The sequence below is a fragment of the Mirounga angustirostris genome, unplaced genomic scaffold (genome assembly GCF_029215605.1).
Source record: "Mirounga angustirostris isolate CCGP_5_RB_7025 unplaced genomic scaffold, mMirAng1.0.hap1 SCAF_5, whole genome shotgun sequence".
NCBI lineage: Eukaryota > Metazoa > Chordata > Mammalia > Carnivora > Phocidae > Mirounga > Mirounga angustirostris.
The window spans coordinates 125271217-125286550 of NW_026991713.1; the positions used below are offsets into that span (position 1 = coordinate 125271217).

The 15334-nt window shown below is 40.2% G+C and overlaps 1 protein-coding gene across 2 annotated transcripts in view; it reads left to right on the plus strand.

Annotated features, from left to right (window-relative positions):
• ITGA8 (integrin subunit alpha 8) overlaps nt 1-15334 on the plus strand; it is a 180137-nt gene that overhangs the window by 103483 nt on the left and 61320 nt on the right. The window contains exons 16-21 of one of the 2 annotated variants that reach the window (XM_064592014.1): nt 2304-2359; nt 2776-2930; nt 4399-4536; nt 5032-5099; nt 6963-7110; nt 12291-12344. In XM_064592014.1, coding sequence (XP_064448084.1) covers nt 2304-2359; nt 2776-2930; nt 4399-4536; nt 5032-5099; nt 6963-7110; nt 12291-12344 — 619 coding nt within the window. Of the gene's footprint in view, nt 1-2303; nt 2360-2775; nt 2931-4398; nt 4537-5031; nt 5100-6962; nt 7111-12290; nt 12384-15334 lie in introns of both variants that reach the window. The other variant, XM_064592013.1, reaches the window with a different exon arrangement.

Here is a 15334-nt window from a genome sequence, read left to right on the forward strand (position 1 = left end):
AGTTATATGCTCTACAGATTGAGCCAGCCAGGTACCCCAATAATAAAACTTTTCTTAAAAAGAATGAATATTGGGCGCCTGGGTGGCTCAGTCGTTAAGCGTCTGCCTTCGGCTCAGGTCATGATCCCAGGGTCCTGGGATTGAGTCCCACATCGGGCTCCCTGCTCAGCAGGAAGCCTGCTTCTCGCTCTCCCACTCCCCCTGCTTGTGTTCCTGCTCTCGCTATCTCTCTCTCTGTCAGATAAATAAATAAAATCTTTAAAAAAAAAAGAATGAATATTTTGGTTCAGTACTATGAGATTTTGAGGCTTTCCTTTTACATCAGAACAAGGTGCTTGGAATGTTTTGACTCGGTGACTGTTCTATGAAAGACATCTAGAAACTGGCAGGTTTAGGCTGAGGTGTTGTTATCAACAATTCAGTTAAGTTATAGCAGTTATTTTAAAGTTGTATGAAAAAAGTCACAGTCATCCAGCTAATGATAGGGAGGTAACAGAGAGAGAGAACTAAGAAATATAGAACAACACTGACGTGTAATTGGTATCATTCATAAATCAGCTGCTAATCTGTTTGTCCATCAAACACCTTCTCACAAAGAAAAAATAATGTTCACCTCCAGATCTTTATTTCTCTTCCAGAAACTTTATTACTATTGAATTGTTCATGTTCAACAAAATACCATATATAAAATTATTTTAATTTACATAGGCTGATGATTTCATTACAAATAGGAACTTCTCTTGTAAAAGTTAATGAACTTTGTCTCTGATTTTGACAAGCAACCAGGTACTCCCCCCCAAAAAAGAGGGACACAGAAAAAAAACTCGATTTTGAAAGCCAGATATGCTGCAGAATCTAAAGATAGGGTTAACTATTCCATCTTTCTTAAATAATTCTAATTGAAGTAGAAGTGGGCTGGAATTTGTGATTTCTCAGGCAAAGTGGTACAAGCAGTTGTAATAGCAGAAACATCTCAGGAAACTATTGGCTTTTAATGGCATGTGGCAAATTATTTACCCTGAGGGGAGACACTGACTGAGGTCACGGCAGATAGATGAGTCCCAGATGTGACACATTTTCATTATATTCCACGCAGGAAGCTGACACATAATTAAAGTATGATTAGGGATTATTTACAGCTTTGGGATGCTGTCGAAATATTCCAATCCTACTGTAGTTATCTTATTAGTAAAATCATGAAGACTGTCTTTAAATCATTATTTAAGTATTTTCTTATATTTTCACTTTCTTGGAAATGTGAAAAAGCCCCCTCTTGAATGCTGGCTTTTTAGGGCTTGACGTGTTTCAGGAGGGACGTGAGCACGTGCTGCAAAGTCAGACAGAGACGACTGGTCATTTCTCGTTCCGTCTTTGGCCACAGAACAGGTCCCAGGGTGGGTCATCCTACAAGCCATGGCAGATGTCTCTCTGGATTGAGTTTAGATCATGTTCTAGGCAAAACTATAACGTGTCTCTTGTGCATGTCTGCCCTCTCTTTATTGTGTCTACACACCACATCATTGTGCCTACCTAGCTTGAGACAGCCACGCTCAGCAACTCACGTTCTTTCTCTACCCGCCCCCCCACCGCCCTCCTGTAGGATCTCTGCCTCAAATTTTACCCACACCTAGCAAGTTACCACCAGGTTCCCTCCTCCTCCTAAGCCGAGTGGAGATGCGGGTTAATCATCTCATGGTGCTCCGTGCCTCTTAGGATGAAGTCCAAACTCTTTAACATGACTTTCAAAGCCCTGTTCCCTGTAGACCAACCCAACCAGCCTGGCCTCCTCGAGCTTCCCCGCCTTGCTCCAACGCTCCAACCAAACTGAATTTCTGTGGGTTCCTCAAATGGACTCATGTTCTTGCTCATCCCCGGGCTCTACCACTAGCTGTTCCCCTCCTATATGCCTAATTCTTCCCTCCCTAATACAGGGGCAATGTTCTTATGTATTTATGGAATAAAAGCAGCAAGTAATTGATTACTTAATCCATTGATTAAATCAGTTACCTTCTAGGAATACTTTAAAGTATTACCTTCCGATGTATTAATGTTACCCATCTTGATTGTGTTAGTGTTGTGGTCGATAGATAGATAGATAGATAGATAGATAGATAGATAGATAGATAGATAGATAGATAATAGATGATAGATTTTTCATATATATGTATCTTTAGTTAGCTGTGCGTGTGTATAATGAGAAGTACAGAGGAAAAATGATGTATTCATTTTATCTTGGGTGAGATAAAGTAAGATTTCTACTTCAGATTCAAAACTTTACTAACTTGACTCTTTATTTTCCTTAGCTTCTCTTTAAGAGTATGTGCATCTGTAACAGGCCAGAGCATTTCAAATCCAATAGGTGAGCATGTTTTCATTTTTACGCTCCTGTACTATACCAAGAAAAGTTAACAATAAGCATTTCTTGGCACAGACTATAGAAAACTTTGAAAGAGCCCTTTCTTAATATCAAGATTTCTATTGTATATATGGAAACTTCTACAAAACTACTACTTGAATGATTGGCGTTAATGTTATCTTTAAAAACAAATATAATAATTGGGGGGGGGGGAGAATGACCGTAAAACCATTACAAAATAAGGTTCTCAGTTTGGAGAGTATTTTCTAAAACTTTTTTTCAGCTCGTGTATTGTTTTTGATCCAACTATGAAAACAATGTTTTCTTAGTAAGCAAGTTGAAATAGAAATTCATTCAAGCACTGCATTCACTGAATACATTTCCTTTCCTGATTATATTTGCTTTATTTCGGTCCCTAGGCTTGACTGCCGAGGTGCACGTAGACTCCCTAAAACAAAAAGGAGCCATTAAGCGCACGCTCTTCCTTGACAACCATCAGTCCCATCGCATCTTCCCCCTTCCCATAAAGGGGCAGAAATCCCTCCACTGCCAGGATTTTGTCGTTTACCTCCGAGTAAGTGTTCCAGAATCACCTTTCTGGCCTCTAACGTTCAGATTCAAATTCCAACCATTTTTCTCTATGGAATCATTGTACTTGTCCACAGAGATCCACATCTATTTTCCTTTTATAGGAGCAAACTCTATTACAAGGCCCCTCGCTCCATTCTTGAGCTCCGAGGCAGCTGACCTGATGGTGTCTGGCTGTTCATTCCCGAGGCTTCTTTCTGTCTTGCACACTATCCTGATACTGATACTAACTCGAGTGGTTTTCATTTTTCACCGCCTCCCTCCCAAAAAAACCATAAACGTGAGTTATGTTTGGCCAGATGTTATCAATGCGCATTTCAGAGCCAACTCGGGAAAACGTTTAGGCAATTCAACACTTTTATTGAAAGTAATTGGTAATTATATTTTTAAAGAAATGTATATTTACAATAACTCCAAAGCCTACCATGAAATAGAAGAGCCAAAATATTGGGGTGCCTGGGTGGCTCAGTTGTTAAGCGTCTGCCTTCGGCTCAGGTCATGATCCCAGGGTCCTGGGATAGAGCCCCGCATCGGGCTCCCTGCTCTGCAGGAAGCCTGCTTCTCCCTCTCCCACTCCCCCTGCTTGTGTTCCCTCTCTCGCTGTGTCTCTCTCTATCAAATAAATAAATAAATAAATCTTTAAAAAAAAAAAAAAAGAAGAGCCAAAATATTTATAACACTATTATTCCAGCTTCTGAGCAGTTGTGGGATTTATCACTCTCTCTCTCGTTTTGTCTCCTCCCTTAACGGGACTTAGTGAGGGGATGAGAGAACCCAGTGAGGGCAGAGTTCACAAACGCGCTCTAGAATGCTCTAGAATGAAAAGCTGGGCGCATGACTCTTGAGTCTCATTATGACCGTGACTGGCACACATCTGAAGGTGGCATTTCCTCTGCGTGGTCTGAGGTGTTCCTGTGTGCTCAGGACCTCTGTTTCTGTTACCCCCTCCACTCTGAAGCGGGTTCTGTTTCATTTTCTGAGGAAGCTTCAAGGGCGCTGAAGGTGTTTTGAAGTTCATGCAAGCTTAAAGAGATGACAAGACAGGAGGAGAATCAAGATGTTTTCTCCACCTGAGCCCACGAGGACTCGTAAATGCTGCCAACCTCACGAAAACAAAAATCCCAATTCACGAAGTTTTCCATGACACCTATTACATATATAAGTAGGGTTTTTTTTTTTTTTTCCTTTGCAATTTGACCCATCTGGGTGGGAACCTGAAGACTGACTCCCAAAGCATATATTTCAATGAAGCCCCAGCCCTAAACGATTTCATCCCTGAACGTGTATTAATTAAGCTGCCTACCACATCCCACATGAACCTAAGCCTGCTGCCGTGATAATCACCTGACCATTCACTTCCACTGGCTGAAGTCAAATGTCGCCTGCCTTTCAAGGGCTAACATCTTGTAGCTATTTCCTGGAGCCTTCCTTGAGTGTGTGATTATTTTCCCTAGGATGAAACTGAATTCCGAGATAAATTATCTCCAATCAACATTAGCTTGAACTACAGTTTGGATGAATCCACCTTTAAAGAAGGCCCAGAAGTGCAACCGATATTGAATTACTACATGGAAAACACCGTGACCCAACAGGTAGGTCCCTGACAATCTGGGATGGTTGATTCCCAGTCAGGCCCCCGGGCATCGCTCCTGTGACTTTAACACCAAACCCAGCCTCTTGCGTTTGCATTTCTGCACACCAGCTCGTCCCACTGGGGAGATTTTCCTAACGTGTTTCCTGAAACACTGCATCATTGTGTTTTCAGAAGTCCTTCCCCTTGAGCAGCCGAGATTTAATTTGTTCAAACTGTGGCTGTTAAGGGAGGAAATACAGCTTGTGATCCTCAAAACACCGCCAGAGTGGCCTTCTTTAGGGACACGGCAGAAGGAAGGGGAATCGGGCTATGATGTCAATGAGGCCGTGTTGGGGGATCACTGCCTAGCCTAGGGTGTCTAGCGGGGCCAAATCAGGCCGCCAAGTGGAATGAAGGCTTTGCTTTAATTTGTGGAATCGCTCATACTTTTCAAGAAAAAGGATGTGATTCAGCTTTTCCCAGATTAATCCTGATGCCCGTTTGCACAACACAGGCTCACATCCTGGTGGATTGTGGCAAAGACAACGTGTGCATTCCTGACCTGAAGCTGTCAGCTAGACCGTAAGTTTAAATAAATAAACATGTGCGCTTTATCTAATGGAATACAGGTGTTTATTTAAAGCTTCTCTGGAGAAAGTATACACTTCCAACTACTACTACCAAAAAAAAAAAAAAAAAAAAAATACTCTGCATGAAATTCTTGAGCTTGGCTACACTTTGGGTTAGCCTGTGTTTGGGTCAGTTCTTTGTCACTGGTATCAAGTGACATACCCTAAGATTTTGCCTGGGCTGTTTCATCTTTCAGCAAAAGTGGGGGGAAAAGTGCTTGTTCAAAGTGAACCCCTCTGGGTGGGGGGTGGGGGGTGATTCAGGTTGTATGTACTTGCCTCAGTCCTAGGAGCCAAGACTCAGGCTGGTTGTACCTACACCTTACCCAAACTAGCTTTTGCAGCACCTCATGACTCAAAAGCATCCTTGAAATTGTCAAAATGAAATCAACTTTTTAATTTTCTGAAAAAAGAAAAATTAATGGCACTCTGTGGAGTAAAGCAGAAGGTGTCCCCAAATCAAATTAAGAATCAGAGTGCTTCGGGACCCCTGGGTGGCTCAGTGGGTTAAGTGTCTGCCTTTGGCTCAGGTCATGATCCCAGGGTCCTGGGATGGAGCCCCGTTGTCAGGCTCCCTGGTCAGTGGGGCTCCCTCTGCCCCTCCTCCCTGCTCATGCTCTCTCTCTCTCTCTCTCTCTCTCTCCCCCTCTCTGAATAAATACAAAGTCTTTAAAAAAAAAAAAGGAAAGAATCAAAGGGCCTCCCAGTTGCCTGTAATGGAGAGTCACCAATCCAGCACTGGTAACTGCACTACATTTTGTTATGGAAAGAAATGAGACCAAGATAAAACATCCTCCGTTTGAAAAAGCAGCAGACTCATGCTCCTCACACCCCAACACACACACACCCAAGGCCCATCCCACCACCAGTGTTTGGAATCTGCTTGGCAACCTTTCAGGGGATTTTTTTCCCAAACTTCCCATTTTAGCCAGTATCCAAAGCAATAGCTTTGATTAAGGGTCAAAAGTGTCAAAAGGCATTTCCAAATATTGGCTCAGTTTGAGGTTTGGAGAGAATTAAATTTCCTCGAAATCCTCAGTCAGCCATTTGAGATTTTATTTTACCTGCCTCTTTCTTCCCTCTTACGGTTCACTTGGCATTCACAACCCCCTCCCTTATTCATTTCTAAACCATCTCTCCCTTTTCTCCCACTGCTCTTCTTCTGTTGGGCATGTTCAGTGTTGTGTGTGTTCAGTGATGTGCTGGAGCGGCCTCATCCTGGCTTGTGAGCCAACTGTCAAATTTCCTGGAATTTTTGCTGACAGATTAAGTAGGTCAGTAGCCTGAAATTGATGCCCCTGGACTCAACACAGGAAAATTTCAAAAATTGAAATCAGCTACAAATTGGTATTCCCCTTTTTTTTTTCTTTTCTTTTTTTTTTTTTGAGAACTCGTTGTTAAACATTACCAGGATGTTTTCCTGCCCTGCCCATACATATGTGGTTCTCTCAGTTCTTTTTTTTTTTTTTTTAAGATTTTATTTATTTATTTGAGACAGAGAGAATGAGAGAGAGAGAGCACATGAGAGGGGGGAGGGTCAGAGGCAGAAGCAGACTCCCTGCCGAGCAGGGAGCCCGATGCAGGACTTGATCCCGGGACTCCAGAATCATGACCTGAGCCGAAGGCAGTCGCTTAACCAACTGAGCCACCCAGGCGCCCCTCTCAGTTCTTCTCACCAGACCCTCATGATGAACCATCTTCTTGTCCAAGTCTTATATTCCCACATCTTTCTTCTTTTCTTCCAAGTCCTTAAATAAGGTATCTACGAATCCAGAGAAGTATGGTACCTAATATTCCTTTTAAACTGCGTTTTTAGAGATAAGCATCAGGTCATCGTTGGAGATGAAAATCATCTTACGCTCATAATCAATGCAAGAAACGAAGGAGAAGGTGCCTACGAAGCTGAACTCTTTGTGATAATACCAGAAGCGGCAGATTATGTTGGGACTGAACGCAGCAACAAGGTAATGCCTTGCACATTATTCGAAGTAGGAAAAGAGCTAGTTATATATTGGAAGTCAAATCGATGTTAAGTAGAGCCATTTTAGCTGAGACTTTCTTCCCAAATAAAGGAGGACAAAAAGGCACTTTACTTTGGTCATCATAATAACAATGAGCCAGGAAAGGGGGTGGTCTTAATCAGTATTCATATCTTTCTTGGCCATAGTGCAGAGATAAATTGGCCAAAGATTGAGAGCTGAAGCAAGGAAGAGAATACAACTGGCTGAAAGGAGAAGCTCCCTAATGCAATCTATCAGCTTGATTCCCCTGCTCACTCCCACCCTCGCTGGCTGTTTTCAGACCTTTGTTTTTAGTTCCTTTACATTTCAAGCAGGGTCCCGGGAGGTCTGGTTTTCATTACTGCTTACGGAGGAAGGCCCGACCAGTCCCAGCTGAGCACTGATAACAGCCAAGACAGGCACTGGAAAGGAAACACGTTCATTTTTCTTCCTTCGTGCCCCACCTTTTTGGGACCGGGACCAAGAAAAGCCAGGTCTTCGTCATTTGTGGGTCAGGCAATGCCACCATTTATTAAACTGACAACAATGTTTTTTATAATCTTTCCTTATCAGACCACGAATCTTCTCGCTCAGGGCATCCTCGAGTTCTGCTGTGTTTTTAACCACTTGGTCTAAAAAACCATTATAAATACAGTGCAAGATATCGGAGAGAGTGCTTCGTCTTCAGAAATGTACAGAAATGTACAATCAAGAGTAGAGACCCAGCCTAACACTCTTTCACAGGAACCAGGCACAACGGGAGCTCCTTCAGGACATGCTGATGGGTTTACTCTTTTAACTACAGTTTGTTAACTGTCTGCTGGTTTCCAAATACCACAGACTCCAAGGAGTTTGAGCATTCTAATGACTACATACTTCAGTGAAGAATAATTCCTCTAAAGAAATGTTAGCGAGTTGTTGTGGTGTTGATACTTTATAGGCATTTAAAAACGTAAGGAATGCAAAATCCTCTACTCACACCTCTAGTCTTGTGGTTTATGTGTTGGTTAAATTATCTTCTTGGTAAAAAAAATAAACCCAGGTGAGTAATAATCGTGTATCTTTGGCAGTCATAAAATCATCATGAGTTTCTGTTGCAGAAATTTGTAGAAAAAAATCACCTAGGGCGCCTGGATGGCTCAGTCAGTTAAGCGACTGCCTTCCGCTCAGGTCATGATCCTGGAGTCCCGGGATCGAGTCCCGCATCGGGCTCCCTGCTCGGCAGGGAGTCTGCTTCTCCCTCTGACCCTCCCCCCTCTCATGTGCTCTCTCTCATTCTTTCTCTCAAATAAATAAATAAAATCTTAAAAAAAAGAAAAGAAAAAGATCACCTATGCACACTAACACACAAATAACTGTATAAACAAACAAAAAAGTTCAAGTATGTTATTTTTAAAAATATTCCAGGGCTCCGCTCCTATTTTCATTTGATTCCTTCATGTCCCTCCACCCCTGACTTCATTAAACAAAGCATCTATTCTAAAATGTTCTTTTAGCAAAACATCCAGTTTACTGTTCACTTTGTTGTGTGGAAAATATGGGAGAACGTTTATCGCTTCTATCTTTGGCTGTAAACATCACAACAGACATTATCCATAATCTCAAAGAAGTCCTTAACTATTTTTCTTCCATCAATTTCCCTTGGGCAGAGATTTAGCTCGGTCTTTGAATTTCACATGACTAAGCCACGTTCTAATTTATTCTTTGTTTTTAAGCAGTTTGAGGTTTTGTGTACCTTTTTATTTAAACTCAGTTCAAGTTTTTTTTCTTTTTTTTTAGACATTTTTCTCCAGGGGGAAACATATTAGGATTATCTGATTGTAAGTTTTGTTATTCTTTTGTTAAAAACATTCATCTTTTCGAAAATGTAGATGTTGACCATCTCTTTCTCTGGAAACCTTCACTGAGCCAGACTTCATACTTCTCTTTGCTGACTTTTTCTAATAAGGGCCTATGCGCTTTATATTATGATTCTTATTGATATTAGTATTGCTGTAATATAGATATAATATAAAATTTACCATTTTAGCCACTTTTTAAATGTGCAGTTCAGTGGCATTAAGTACCTTCTTGTGCCTTCTTGTGCAACACCTAGCACAGAACGTTTTCATCTTCCCAGATGGAGACCCTGTACTCACCCAACACTAAGTCCCTCTTCCCCCCGCCCCTGGTAAGCCCCGTTCGACTTTCTGTCTGTGAATTTGGCTATATGGGGGACCTCCCATGCTGCCTTTCTCGGCCTCACACCCACCTCACATTCAGCGTGTCCAGAACTAGGCTTGTCATCTTCCCAAACTCACGCTTCTCCCCCACTCCCATTTCTTGTCTCAGAGAATGATACCGGTAACCACCTCGTTTCTACAGCCCACTCAGCCCCGGACTCTCCAGTTCATCTCTTCTCTCCACCCAACTGCCACTGTCACTGCCTTCATCTGGGCTGGCGTGATCTTTTACTGAGATGACCACAGTCTTCTAACTCATCTCGCTGCCTGCCTGCCTCCACACAGGGTACTCCTCTCCCTACCATGTAAATCTGACCCTACTGCTTCTTGCTGAAGACCCTCACTAGGTCCCCATCACTTTTTGGATAAAATCCAAATCACTCCAATAACTAACAAGGCCCTTAATTCTATCGCCCCTGTTTACTCCTTTAGCCTCATGACGGGGCTTTGATTCTTTCCTTTACCCCACACCCTAAATTCCAGCAGGACTGATTTTGTCTCCGGTTCCTGTAATACCCATGTGCTCTCTTGCCACAGAAATTGCGGCTGCTGTTCCTTCTCTCGGACGCACCAACTACACTCCCTCCTCCCCCATATCCAGCTTACTCCTTTCTGTTCATCCTTCAGGCTTCAGCTCGGTCATGATTGAGGCTGCAAACATTTATTGAGCAATTGAGATGGGCTGGGCACTGCTCTGAGATCTTATATGGGTTTAATTTACTTAATCCCTATAACAGCCTTATAGAGAAACAGCAAGTCTGTCCATATCCCCCACTTGGTAGACAAGGAGAAATTCAGTAACATGCCCAAAGTTACACAGCTAGTATAGAGCAGAACCGAGACTCACACCTCCACTGTTAGGTCTGATCCCAGGCTCTGAGCCACTGATCTGCACTGTCCCCCACAGCTTTGATGTCACTTCTTTGGGGGGGGGGGGTGCGTGGGGGCGCTGCTCTGGTCCTTAAATCTAGGTGCATAACTTCCCTATCACTATGACTCTCTCCTATCCTAAAACTCCAACTGCACTGATTATGTTTCCATTGCTTGTTATAATTGCTTGTGATTACTTATTACAATTGTTAGGATCATTGGAAATTGAGTGAGGACATGGATCTTTTTTTCAATGCCTGGTAAACAGCAGGTACACAGTAAATATTTTTAGTGAATGAATAATATCTTAAGAGCTATAAATGGATTAGAGCAGGCGTGTCCCTGTAACAGCTAAGGAAAAGAACCTAGAAATATGTAGAAAAACAATCATTGTTTCACTCAGAGAAAGGAAATAAAGGTTAAAAAAAGAAAAAGTGGGAGGGTCTGGGGTAAGAAAAGATCTTTGATTGATGTGAAAAAAAGCTATTTCCAGAAAACTGGAAAAAATGTATATATAACTTTTAACCTTTAGATAAGATAAAATATTTACTACAGAAACTAAGTTCTTGAATTATATTCAAAGGACTCATGGAAATTTTGAAAAGCTTTTGCTGGGTTCTTTTTTTCTGTTTTCAGGACTGAGTTAATAATTCGAACACAAAAGTTCTCTCTGTACAATTAGGGTTAGATACAGATCCTTAAGAATTTAAATACATGCTAATTCTACCTTTCAGAGGAGAGAATGTTACCAGCTTTTTGAAACTGTTTCTTAGCTGCTTAGAATACTAACATGTCATTCAGATTATTTGGACAGAGCATGTATTGAATTGCCTCCAGATATCAGTCATTCACTCCTTTCTCGTGAGTCTAAACAGACTTTTCAGTGGTCGTGCCTCCCTGGTTGATTACAGGAGGCAGGATTTTATAGTTACTTGGGTTTCTGTCTATCTCATTTCAGACTCCTCTTAGGAAGTAGTGGGAGCTACTTCGGCTCTGCATCTCCCCTTTACTACTTTGTGCCCAACACTGTTCTAGGCTCTGGGAATAGAACAGATACAAAACCCCCTGCTTCCCTGAAGTTAATTTTCTCAAAGCATATGATTTACTTACAAAATTCTTTACCTGGATGTGTTTGTTTAGCACTTCTTTGTTTTGGTGTTGGATCTTGGTCTTTCTGAATTAAGTGGGAAGAATGGAATGGAGGACGGTTTCTGAAACTTTTACATGAAAAGTCACATTACTTCCTTAGATGAAATTTCAGTAGAGCTGACACCGATGGACCAATGGTCCTCATATTCAGAACCCTCTTCCTTGGACCTCTCCGGGGACAAAAATTCCCAAAAGGTTGCTCCTTTGTGAAAGTCTTCCTACTGCAAGCTTATCTCTGGGAATGAGGGTGACAGGGCATATATTAGTGGCACTTAGTAAATTAGAGGGAAATAATGCCTCTTCAAACTTGAGTTTTTATACTTTCTAACAAGAATAGGATATGGGGGAGGAAGGGAGCAGGAAGCACTAGGTAAACATAAAAGTATTCTCTTCCCATCTTAAGTATTTAGAGGATGGAACTATGATTGATTGTATAATCTCAAACTAGGACCATGGTGTGTAGGAGTTTGTGTTCAGAGCAAATATCTTGCAAATGCTCCTCGAGTCATATGGTATCCTCTACTAATACCTGTCATTTCATTTTTTGCAAGAATAGCTTTGTTCAGTGATATTTACTTATCTGTGATCTTCATGGCCCCAATTTAACATTAGCAGTAGTGAAAATAATTTCTAAAATGTTCATTATTTTATGTAGTAAGCATTTTCCTCCTCAGGGAAACACACTAAGTATATTTACCAATCCAATTTATTCCTATAATTAAACTTTGATTCTTTTTTTTTCTCTCAAGTTTCTCTTCTGAGTTAATGGTCACACATGAATTCTTGGGCACAGTTGCCCACACAGGTGTTTGAAATCAAGAGAAGCTTCCCGAGTTGCCTTTGGGACAGGATGTAACTTATTTGTCCCCTGAGCTCCAATGGTGGTGTTCTTTCCCATTGCAGGACCTGCGACCACTGAGCTGTGAGTACAAGATGGAAAATGTAACCAGGATGGTGGTATGTGACCTTGGGAACCCTATGGTGGCAGGAACAAATGTAAGAGAAAACTAGAAGCCCTTACTAAGTTCTAATTGAATTTTAAAGAGAGCTAGTACAAAGCTCCCCAATTAGCACTCAGCAGGTTAGCACCTGGCAACTAAAACAAATTAGGCAGGAAATTACCAGGGTGGTGGATTAAACATTCTATCCTATACAGGGTAGGGAATCTGAGGTTAAAAACTCAAAAAGATGAATACTTTTATATGCTTTCTCTTTTGACTTTACTCTTACATGTCTTTTAGATGCTTTATGAAGATGTTTTGCTGAAGATTTTCTCTTGGTATATTTTTTCTTTGAATGTCACTGCAATTTTTTCTTTGTATTCAGTAAATGACTTAAGAAATAACATAAAGATTTTAGCAAGGAAGATTAAGCTTTTATTTTTGACATACCTCCCATATAATATCATTCGCAGTATTTTTATATTAAAATGTTACCATAACCCAGCTTTTGAGTTAGCTTTACCAGGTCTATATTTTCCATGTATTTTAATTGAAGAATAATACAGAAAATTGTAGCAAGAAAAACAAAAGATAATAATGATCTGTAATGTGCTTTTGAAAGAATAAGGGCATGTTTTTCTTCTTCTTCTTTTTCTTTGTTTCCAGATTTAGGAACTTTTCATTCAGGATGACTTGTGGACAATAAGCTTATTTTATTCAATAGCCATTTAAGTACACATAGTAACTTCTTGTAATAAATATCTCAGTGGCAATACTTATGAAGTCATAAATCAGAAAAAATTCTGAAATCTGCAAATACTGCATACTTAAATGTTGCATAAACTAAACATACATATTCCTGTTTTAAATTAGATATTTATGATTATCAATAAAGTGACCTATTTGAAAAAAATTTTTCATAAAAATTTATAATTGCATAGGTTTGTATTAGAATAGCTTCCCAAAATATATTCCAAAGAGTACTGATCCCTTGAGATAAGGCTTTAAAGGGGCGTTCTGTGGTCAATGCTGAGTATCATATCCTCCTCTGGGGCATTCACATGCACGTTTGCATTTTAAAAGTGCTGAGAAGTCCTGCAGTAAATGAACCTTTTAGCCCAGGATCGCTCACATTTATTTGAGCATTTGAAACTATCAAGAAATACCTATTCCCAATTTATACTTTAGGGTATTGTGCTAGAATAGTATTTTTGCTTTTCTACACCCTAATAAACTCTATTCCATGATCCCAGGTATTTATGAAGTGTGCCAAGCTATAGTCTAGTAAACTCACTTGTTGGGTCAAAAAAAGTAAATATTTAAATGAAAGATAAAATTCTATAACAGATTTTTATTAGCTAACATGTACTGATTGCCCTCTGTGTTATAAGCCCATCACTGGGTGCTCTGTCTTTTATGTTATCTCATTAAATTTTCAAAACCAACAATCCCATGAGTTGAGTATTTCTCCTATGTTATAGGTGAGGAAACTGAGAAATGTTAAACATTATGCTAAATAAATTTCCCAAAGTCACACAGGTATTGAATGACAAAACCAAGGTTTGAACCAGGACTGAACACAAAGTCCATGTTCTATCCGGTTGTCAAAATTGTGAAAAGTACTTGGATAAAAACTAATGAATAGGGGCGCCTGGGTGGCTCAGTTGGGTAAGTGACTGCCTTCGGCTCAGGTCATGATCCTGGAGTCCCTGGATCAAGTCCCGCATCGGGCTCCCTGCTTGGCAGGGAGTCTGCTTCTCCCTCTGACCCTCCCAACCCTCCCCCCTCTCATGTGTGCTCTCTCTCTCAGTCTCTCTCTCTCAAATAAATAAATAAAATCTTTAAAAAAAAAATAAAAAAATAAAAAAAAGAAGTTTGTCAACCTCTAATTAAAAAAAAAACAAACTAATGAATAACAGATGAGATGAGATTTTTAAAAGAAGCCATGAAAGATAGAATGGGATTTCTAAGCTGAGAAGTTAGAACATTTTTCATTAGAATCCTTTTATCTAGAGACTAGTAAGTCCTCTTGCTAGTGTCCAAGAAAAACCCAACCACCTAGTTTGGTGTAGAGAAGAGGTCTACCCAAAGCCAAAGAGGAAGAAATTGACATGGTAGCGGCAGGATTTGCAACTAGAGGTGACCAGGCGCTCATTCCTTTGTCAGTATTAAAAGTGTTAAATCTAAACTAGAGATCATCTAAGATCATTAATAACTAAGAATAATCTTGGAACAAAAATTGGCCACGGGGGACATTCCAAGTGGACGGTAAAAATGGCAGTGTGGTCTTAACCACATATGTGTTTATGTGGCAGGATGTCAGTCCATTTTACCCGCAAATAATTTTTGGAAGTCAAGGAAGTAAATTGTTTGTATTCATTTATCTGTGAGGTCTGTAGTGGAAGAAACCTAATAGCTTTCTTATCTCGCCCTTTAATGCCCTTAAATACATCAAATTTTATTGCATTCTGTTTTGTTATAAAACATTTTGATTTATTTACTTCTTCATTTTGTACTTTAAAAAAAATAGTCTCAGTGGATTGTAGTAAAATTCCAAATGTAAAAGCAGTCCTAAATATTAAAAAGCATCATAAATCACCAGGACCATTTATTTTAGTCCCAATGTTTAAAAAAAATAATTTTCAAGAGACTTTTTATTTAATTTAATAAAACATTCTAGTTAGTATTCAGAAGTATTACTTCTGATTTATAAGTAGCAATGTCATTTTCATATAACATCTATATGTGCCAAAAAGAATTCATAAAAACTTGCAAAATCTCTCAATCAGCAAAACAAAAAAGTAGTGGTCCCACAGAGGTTCTTTAGAATCAATGCCCAGAGATCTGGTGTTCGGTTCTAGTTGAAAACACACGGGTCTCTTACCGATACAAAATTGTCACATCATTGTTGTGTCTTTGTCCCAGGATCAATTGTTCTATAACGAAGACCAACATTAGCCAGGCTTCTTCCCAACACAGTAAGATCCCCATCACTGGAACTGTGCA